General features: G+C 40.9%; 1 protein-coding gene across 1 annotated transcript; it reads right to left on the bottom strand.

Annotated features, from left to right (window-relative positions):
- Positions 1 to 6,637: 6,637 nt before the first annotated feature.
- LOC146863350 (uncharacterized) lies at positions 6,638 to 8,165 on the bottom strand. The gene has a single exon (XM_085642792.1). The coding sequence runs from the start codon at positions 8,163 to 8,165 to the stop codon at positions 6,687 to 6,689; it is 1,479 nt and encodes a 492-aa protein (XP_085498918.1). The 3' UTR covers positions 6,638 to 6,686.
- Between the last annotated feature and the right edge of the window lie 1,714 nt (positions 8,166 to 9,879).

Raw genomic sequence — 9,879 nt, 5'->3', positions numbered from 1 at the left:
AAAATGCTTTTCCTGATATTGTGTGTCCTGCGCAGTGCAGCATGCGTGCAAAGTTGTGAAAACATTTCTCCGTTTAAAGACTGCTTTTCAGCAGCGTTAATTTTTGGCGTTAAACCCTTTCTAGTGCTGTTTGAGAGTAGAGTGTAGTGTCAAAAAGCATGGGTGGTAGCACAGGTACGCTCATGTACCGCCCATGCAATCTCCCCTTGACGCAAAGAAATGCAAAGCAGCTTTTCACGCTGCTTTGCGTTACTCTTCCATACAAACCAAGGCTAATAACAATTTGCATTGTTTCGTGAATCCCCAAAAAGGTTTAGCGTCGGTTTAGCAATACAAAAGTAACCTGGCACTAAACCTTTGAGAATCTGGGCCCAAGGCTCCATGGTTGACGGCATACAGGAGCCATGGAACCTGTAGGTAATACCTTCACGGAAGTAGAGAAGACCCAGTGTAAATACCATTACAAACTACAGAAACTTTCAATTCTGCCATTTTTATCATAGCAAAGATTCTGAGGTCTGGAAAACTATGAACATCAAGAGCAACTGAAAGAGGTCCATCCCATCAGACGGACAATCAGGGTGAGACCTAGTCTGGGCTTCTAATCATCAGGACTTTCTGACATACTTTTTGTGAGGTTGTCTACTTATACTACTCTACAAGTTCCTCTGATAGATTATGTTGCGTTTGTTCCCAGATTTTCTTCACACTATAGCAATCTCCGCGATGCAGGCCCAGTATGAATCGCCTCCACTGGGTCTTTCGTTAAATCTTCGTTAGAACACCAGCGCAGGTCCCTTGGGACTCATCATGCATGATCCAAGATTGAAGGAACCCCGTCTGGTGCTTCGACTATGTCTGGGGCTAGCCTCTTGTCCATTAGCAACATATGTATTTGGTGCATGACTTGCATGCTACTTCAAGTATGTGTAACCCATCGTCGTGAGGTGCTGGAACCCCCATGCGTCAATTAAGCAGATCTCGGAGACACAACTAAGGTCTTCTGCTGTGAGTGATGCTGCCGCCTCCGCCCCCCATTCCCCCATTGAGGAGCCCGAGCTCTAGGTAAGATGATGTTCCATTCCCCTCCTGTCACTAAGGGGCTTGTGGCTTTAGTCAGTATATTATGAATTGTGTGCCAAATGAAAGCCTCCTGCCCCTTTTGGTGCATATATCAAAAACACAAAGGTTCTGTCGGGTAAAAAATGTCTTACTAAACACACAGCAAAAGTCTAAGTAAGTCATAGGTGACACAAGAAACAAAGACCAAATTTTCTAGTATTTTTAGTTTTTATATAAATTCAATCATTTATATATTTATCTCCAAAAATTATTTGGAAAGGCCATCACAATACATAATCATAACAAATAGTGACAAGGTGAATATTGGTGCTCGGTGAAAAAGTGCAAAACATGTACAGTGTAATTTAAAAGATCTAGGTTGGTATTGGCCAGCGAACACAGATTTATAGTAGTCTTGCGAACTATGACAATTCAGTTTTACGCAGACTCTAATTACTGGTCCAGAGAATATTGTCGACGTTTCAACCCTGTTTATTGCACTACTATCAAGTCGGTGCGGGTCTTCATCAGGACGAAAGCAGATCGGAAAATGAATCTTCTAGGGCAACATATTATTTGTGTGCCATTAAAATAGCCACACCTTTCATTTTTGTATTTGGCCAGAAGAAGTGATCTGCAGCGAAGTATCTAGAACACAATCACTATGTGTCGCGAGTAAAACACAATCACTATGTGTCGCTAGCAAGTAAAACACAATCACTATGTGTCGCTAGCGAGTAAATGTGTCTGTATTGTCGCTCTAAGTGACCTTGTTTGATACGGATGGTTATAGCATTTAAAGATAAAGCAGAAAGGACCCTCTGCCCCATCTACAACCCACCTTGTGAGAGTTGGCTTAGTCTATTAACGGGTAGAAAGGCTTACTTTTGTTGAAGTGTGACGGCAGAAGAGTTCTGAGGAGCTTAATAGTGTCACAGTCAAAAGAATAATGGTCTCTCTGCTTTGCCAAAGCCATTCTTTCTTCTTTTTGATGAAAGAACTGAACCTTCATCAGCTTGTCGGATGGCTCTGAAGGTTCAGTCGGGCCGTGCTGTGGATTCCATTTAGCAAGATTTCTGTCTATTCTGATTTTTGAAGTAGCTCTTTGACCATCTGCCAAACGTAGCCCCCAATGCCACTTCCACCACACCTTGTGACACCCTTCAGATACATATATCATTCAGTCAGGAGCAATTTACCATGCCATCAACGCATTGCTGCTGGTCCATATTCTGTTCCTGTAGGTTGATGATCTGCTGTTTTAGGACTTCCAGCTCCTCTTTTCTCATCACCTTCCTCTTCCAGTGAGGATCCTTCCAGCTCATTCATATCTTTCTTGCTGTCCTGTCGTAACTCTTTGCCCAGCATGGAAGTCATCTTTTACCATATGGAACAGGTCAGCCATGAACTGCTAAGTACCAGGAGTGTCAGGCTGCTGATAGTCCAGCTGGCCGGCTTCTGCCTATGGGGAACCTGTTTAGACGGTGCTGGAGAGTTTGCCTTCAAAGAGATGAGCTAATGTCATAGGTCATTCACAGATTGATCTTTCTACCCCTAACCTCACACCATTATAGGGGTGAAACCCAAGCGCACTATTCAAAAGAGGGGGCCCACCACAAGATACTCCTGGCTAGCCTACAATATGAGTGGTGAGGATTATGCCCTTGTTCATTCCATTGCTCAGGAGAGCCACAATGTAAATTACTTCTCCTATAACAGAACCCCTTCAAACTCAGTCTCTGTGTAGGTGTGCCCTGTTGCGCATTGAGCTCCATATTTCCGCACTGACAGTGGTTCCTTACCTCACAGTCAGTGCCTGGATTCTGCTGTGTCTACACAGCCAGGGACTCTGTGGCCACTCAGCCTAGTCTCCATGCCAAGGGAATTACTGCTGCCTATTGGCCGGAGTGATCCCACTCCAATGGCCTTTCTCGGGCACCAGTCTTCGATCATGGCACTGCTACTAGCAGGGGTCCACCATCTTCCTTTGTGGCCTACTCCTCTTAGTGCCGCATGCACACCTGCCTCCATCAGCTACATGGTGGGGTCTGGGAAGGCTTCGTACATTGTGACAGAGAGGAGGACAAATGTGTATTATTTAGCTTCAGCTGTGGTGAGCTGTTTAGAGGAGAATGCAACTGGATGTTTTTGTCCAGACTCAGGCTCTTTTGAGAAATAACATTTCCTACTGCATAAAAGTGAAGCATCTGCCTTTACAATAAATGGCAGTTTTGGGTCAGCGTAATGTAAAGTTGGAGTAGAAGTAAACTGTCCATAAATTTTGAAACAATATTTTGGCTTCTGTAGTCAACTGAAAATGGCATCCTTTGCAAATAAATCACATGATTAGGGATACTGTGGCAGAAAATGTACCTCTGAAAATTGTGGAGCCACGCAAACTTTGAACTTCCTTGACATATGAGGGAAAAAGCCATCACACAATTGTATACACTCTTTTAGAATCCATACGTATGCCAGAAGGACTAAGGAAAAATCCTGAAAATTCTACCTTTTCTGCATGAAAAAATACACTTCCACTGTGTAGAATACAAATGGTTTTCTCATAGGTGCTGCAACACAGCTCACACATATGCACTTGTTCAGTTTTGGAAAAGATCGAAAGGTCAATATACACTCTCACAATACCTCATTCATAAAAAGTTAGAATGCAGCTGGGGCACTACAGAGTCCAAATTGTACAATGCTATACTAGAAAAGTGTGAATTTCATAGGAAATGTGCCTTTGCCTTCCACTTATCTTAGTCCCAGACTCTAATGAGGACGGGCCCCATGAAGATCCAGTTAAATGGCTGCCCTCTTCATCTGAAACAAGACTGAAATTAAAGGCAATAGGAAACAATGTTTTACAGTTACCTTGTTCACAGCTCTATTATAAATACACAATCTCAATTCCTCTCCTGTTTTTGCAACAAAAAAGACAGGACATGAGATCTGAAATGTTGAATGCCTTATAAAACCACTCCCTTGGAGCTCATCTAGATAGGTTCTGAGGTACTTAGTTTCTTTTTCACTAAGATGATAGCTGTGACTAGAAGGTAACACTGCTACTAGTTGTATGTTTATACACCACTCAAATTCCTTAGGACGTAATTTACTCGTTTTGACCTTATCAAACACATCACTGTAATTTCCATGCAGTGGTGGAATTTAGTTTCAAATTCTTAAGTTACCCCAACCCATACTATGGGATGCTCCAACATGGGAGGTTTACCAAAGCTGGTCTGCAAAGAATAATGTGAATGCAAGGTGATAGTAAGTTTTTCCAGTCAATTGTAGGATTATGCTAAAATACTCATGGCAAAGCCAAAATATACCCGCAGTGAGAAGCAGGATTAAAATCAAAATACCATTGTCTTTCTGTCAGTTCGGAATATTCGTACACACTGGTCTTGCTTGCCATGTGATAGTAACAAAGGATAATTCTTGTCCATCTACTGCCAGTACTAAGGCAGTCTCCAACTTTTGTATAGATACTGAAAGAAATATGATGAAAGTGGTGTCTAAAAATGTACCAGTTACTCCAGAATGTAATAAAACTAAAAGTGCAGTGGTAACTGAGATTTTATTTTTAAGGTTACAGGCACAACAAGATCGGATTGACTAGTCTGCAAACATTTCATAAGGATGAGAGACCAAATCACCTTTAACACTTGATGGAGTGATCTCCTCTCTGACCAAGTATGAAAGTTTTCCTGATCCTCCAGTACTAGGCTTACAGAGATAATCACGGCTCTAGGAATTTTATTTTAAAAAATACCCTGTTTTGCCACAACGTTAGCACTGATGAAATCCTTTTCTCTTTCTATTCATTAGGAAAGAGACTCCAAACACCCTCAATCAGCAGTGGTTCAATTTCCTCTACTCTTCAAGGTGTAACGCCACTATTTTAATTTTTCTTCGTAATACGATTACTTTTGGATCTCCCTTACTGCATCTCCCACATTGTTCAATGAGGTAATCATCTATATTTACAACTAGATTCACATCCAAACAACTTTCAGGAGAGTTAACATGCGCTAAAATAGCATTATGAATGAGGAAAAGCATAATACATCTGGTGGACTTTTGGGTAGGTAACATCTGAGCATTTCTTTTATCTCTCCCTATCTAGTCATTGTTGCAAAGTTACATTTTTCTGCCCTGTAATCCGATTTCCTGCTGTACCGAAGATATTCTATTTGCATGGTCATTAAGGTCTTGGCTAAGCTTGCAAGAGATGGATTATGAGGATCCATATAATTTGGTCAACAAGTGTAGAGGTCATGGGCCTGTGTCAAAAATAAATGCAGGAATGGTTTGAACTCCATGCGTATTTGCTGTTTGATAACTTGCGACACATTACTTTTGTTTCTGATTAATGTTGTTTCAGTGAGCGATTACCTAAATTTAGCACAGTTAAATATCCTATTTCTCAATGAGTACACCACTTAAGAGTTACAAAAAACATTCACCTGCAGCTATTTAATAGAATATTTGAGTTGGTGGTATCACCACAGCAACATTTAAAATGAAATTCATCTTTGTCCCCCAGTGTTTTGTCATACATTGTGTGAAACCATTTTCTCAAAAAGAAGGTTGCCCTACCAAAAATCACTGTTGCTTCACAGAGCACTTCTCACTGTCTGCTTTTTTGCCTTAAATGGGGCGACACCAAACAAAACCAGAAATACATGAGGAAAATCCGGTACACAATCAGGTAAGTATAATTAACTATGCCAAGATGAAAAATCTCCAAGGACATTTAAAAAGCAAACCAAGAATGTGATGCTGATTTACCAAAAATGATGTGTAAAACAATCTGAAAGATAAGCAAATGTGCTGAATCCAGCATGTGCTTTAATATGGCAATGCCTTTTGTTCTTTACTATTCTTCTCTTTCTGACTTTCACATGACCTTGGTACAAGGAAATGTGATTTACCAGATTTATTTCAGTAAGGAACAAAGGAAGTAGTATTGAAATACTGTTTTAGCTAGGAGTTAAAATGAGGAGATGGGATAATTAATGAAAAGGGACTTATTCCACAACTAAGGAAATAAGTTTTCTAGCAACTGCAGGTTTAGATTAACAAGATATTCTTGTGCATAGTGAACATGTCAAATTGGGAATAGAAATCATGCTACTGGATGTGAGAGAAAACCACTTTTGGGAGGATTTCAGCCACTATTACTCAGGATGTTTATTTGATTTGTCTGTTAGGATTTGTTTGGAACTTTATTACGTATTCTCAAGAATCAAATGAGAGTACTAGGTGTCACTCAGTTGGACTAGGACTAATTAGAAAGGCAGGGAACAACATGCCTGAATGGAAGGTACTACATTTCAGGACATTAAGATAGCTTGTGTTCGGCTCTGGTTTCAGCCCTTTCACCCACCGACTTTAACAGGGAAATAAATCATTTCTTAGAAAGGGACAAAATAAAGATCAATTAGCTGCCAAAAACAACCACCTGGCAAACAATGCAAGAAAGTAGTAACAGATAACGGATCCATCAAAATAAATGCAATAGTATTGGTATCTACTGAAATTACTTATTTTGTACAGGTGTGCATTCACCGGTGAGTCATCAAGCATGAAGTCCAGCAAAATTCATTCCACAGTTACTACATATTTATTATTATTCTTTTCTTTTTGTCATGTGTTTTGCGATGCTTCTCAAGGACGGATGATATGTGAAAACTCTTCGGGCACATAGTACATTTATAGGGTTGATCACCAGTATGCATTCCTTCATGGTACAGTAGTTCTGTTGTCCTTCTAAAACATTTGCCACATTCATTACATTTATATGGCTTCTCTCCACTGTGGATTGTTTGATGTTTCTGTAAGTATATAGTACGGCTAAAGCACTTTCCACAGATCTTACATGCAAATGGCTTTCCTTGTGTATGCGTATCCGTGTGGCTTTTCAGGTACGATGAGCTGAATTCCTTACCACATTCATCACATGGAACGCGTTTTAAACCTTCATGTTCTCTCTGGTGAACAAGCAGACTTGAAGGCCCAAAAAATCTTTTCCCACATTCCTTACAAAAATAGGGTTTTTCACCGGAATGTATGCTCTGGTGTTTGATCAAGCAAGTTCGACGACTAAAATTCTTCCCACATGTTTGACAACTATATGGTTTAACACCTTGGTGGACTATGTTGTGTTTTATAAGGTCCCCAGACAAGGTAAATCTCTTTCCACATTCCTTGCATGCAAAGGGTTTCTCTCCTGTGTGTGTCCTCTGGTGTGTCCCCAGGTATTCTGGCAGGCTGAACCTCTTCCCACATTCACTGCATATATAGGGTTTCTCACCTGTATGTATTGTATTGTGCGATTTAAGGTGGTATGCTTGCCGGAAGCTCTTGCCACATTCATTACATCGATATGGTCTATCTCCTGAGTGTATTGTTTGGTGAGTAATGAGAAATGAAGCCCTTTTGAATTTCTTTCCACAATCATTACATTCATATGGTTTATCTATACTGTGTGATCGCATGTGAGTGGTCAGATTTGATGACTGGTTAAAACATTTTCCACATTCATTACACGTGTAGGGATTTTCTCCAGTGTGTATACGTTCATGGGTAGTAAGTGATGACTTTAGTCCAAAGCTTTTTCCACATTCTTTGCATGTATGTGGTTTCTCCCCAGTATGTATGCGCTGGTGACAATTAAGGTGTGATACCTGGGCAAAGCACATACCACATTCAGAACATTTATGTGGTTTCTCACCAGTGTGTGTTCGCTTGTGAACAACAAGGTGTGCGTGCTTTCTAAATCTCTTTCCACATTCACTACACTCATGTGATTTCTCTTGTGTGTGCGTTAGTTGGTGTGTTCTGAAATGTGCTAGCTGAATGAACTTTTTGTTGCACATGTTGCAAGCATATGGTTTTTCCCCTGTGTGTATTCTATGGTGAACTTTAAGGCTTGAAGAAAGTCCAAAACATTTGCCACATTCCTTGCATGAATAAGCTTTTTCATTTGTCTGCACTATCTGATGAATGAGAAGTGATTCAGTTGCACTGAAAATCGTCCCACAATTAGGACACATAAATCGTCCTTTTGTAGCACTTGTTTTTCTTTTGGTCATTTCTCTTACTTGGCTTATATTAGAAGCTCTAACAAGTTGGCTCCTTGCTCAATCTATAAGAGGCTTTCTTTGTGAACTGTGGGGTGCTTAAATGAAGTTCATGTTCTTGCGTTGATAACACTGACTCCTCTTGAAATAGATGGCGTGGCTCACATTTTTTCATCATTCATAATTCCTTTTCTTCGGTGCACTACTGACTGTCATCTCTGTTGATGGGGAAAAAAAATTAACATTAATTCAGAACCTCGTAATGCATTTATAACAGCTACTATTTAGTTTTCATGACTAGTTGATTAGTAAGGATTGTGGGCCAGATTTACATTTTAAAAGAAACTTTTGTTTTTAAACACAGTCCCTTCCTTTTAAAGAAAACAAGCTCCATTAAAAAAAAAAGTAAGTCTACTTTAATGAAAGCAAATCACAGGGATGGTGGTCTGCAGTCCCTCGCAGGCCACCATCCCTGTGGTGGCTTCCAATCAGTGAGTCATAATTTCCCTGCTATCTCATTAATACTCATAAAGTTGGTGGGATTATGACCCGCCACGATTTGAAACTTTATGAATCAATCTATTATTCCAATGATCTTATAAATTCGTTACCACCCTGGATGCACAGAGGAATGTATTCGCAAAATGAAGTGATATAAACGTGTTAATTTATATCTAATCACCCTTTACAGTTTGAAAGTTTTTTGCTTTTCAGCTAGCATTGATAACCATCTAGCCTCTTAGCTAGTTGATGTACACCGCTGATGTCTTGCTCTTGGTAGAGACACTATTGCTCTTACAACGGAACGCATCATTAACTATAACGTCACTGTTACAGTCGTTTTTTTGTGAATTTCTAAGGTTTGTTTTGTTATATTTCCTAACTGTAAGCTTTGTGAGTGAGTGCATAAGTGTCTCAGTAGGTGTGTGAGTGTCTCAGTGGGTCTGGGAGTAGCTGCATAAGTCTCTCACTGGGTGCATGAGTGTCTGAGTGGGTCTGGGAGTAGCTGCATAAGTCTGTCACTGGGTGCATGAGTGTGAGTGGGTCTGTGAGTGGGTACACGAGTATCTGAGTGGGTCTGTGATTGGGTACACGAGTATCTGAGTGGGTCTGTGAGTGGGTATGAGTGTGTCTGGGTTTGTGAGTGCCTCAGTGTGTGAGTCAGTCTGCGAGTGCGTGCATGAGTGGCTGAGTGGGTCTGCAAGTGGATGCATGACTGTGGGGGGCTGCGAGTCAGTGTGCGAGTCTCTGAGTAGGTCTGTGGTGGGTGTGAGAGAGTAGGAGTGGTTCTGTAAGTGGGTGCATGAGTGTCTGGTTGGTCTGTGAGAGTTTTAGTGGTTTTGTGAGTGGGTGGGTGCATGAGTAGGTTTGTGAGTGGGTGTGAGAGTCAGTCCATGTGTGAGTGGGTGCATGAGTGCCTGAGTGTCTGAGTGTGTGTGAGAGTATCCAAGTAGGTCTGTCAGTGGGTGTGTGAGTCCTTGAGTGTGTGAATGTCTAGGTGTCTATGTGGGCGTGTAAGTAGCTGTGTCAGTGATTGGGCCACCACAGGAACATACGTGTCCCTTTATCCAACAAACGTCCACAGTTTTGCACAAAATATCTACCCAAATGGAGTACTTTCTATTGGTTAAATACTAAGTGCTACCTTCTTGGGTAAATGTCTAGTACATACTCTACACTACATCTACCTTTGTATAATACAAAGGCAGGCAGAGCCATATGGGTG

Source organism: Triturus cristatus, chromosome 2_2 (assembly GCF_964204655.1).
Source record: "Triturus cristatus chromosome 2_2, aTriCri1.1, whole genome shotgun sequence".
In the NCBI taxonomy this organism is placed as follows: domain Eukaryota; kingdom Metazoa; phylum Chordata; class Amphibia; order Caudata; family Salamandridae; genus Triturus; species Triturus cristatus.
The sequence above is the reverse complement of the archived record's forward strand: the minus strand, read 5'-3'. Positions and strand labels throughout refer to the sequence as shown.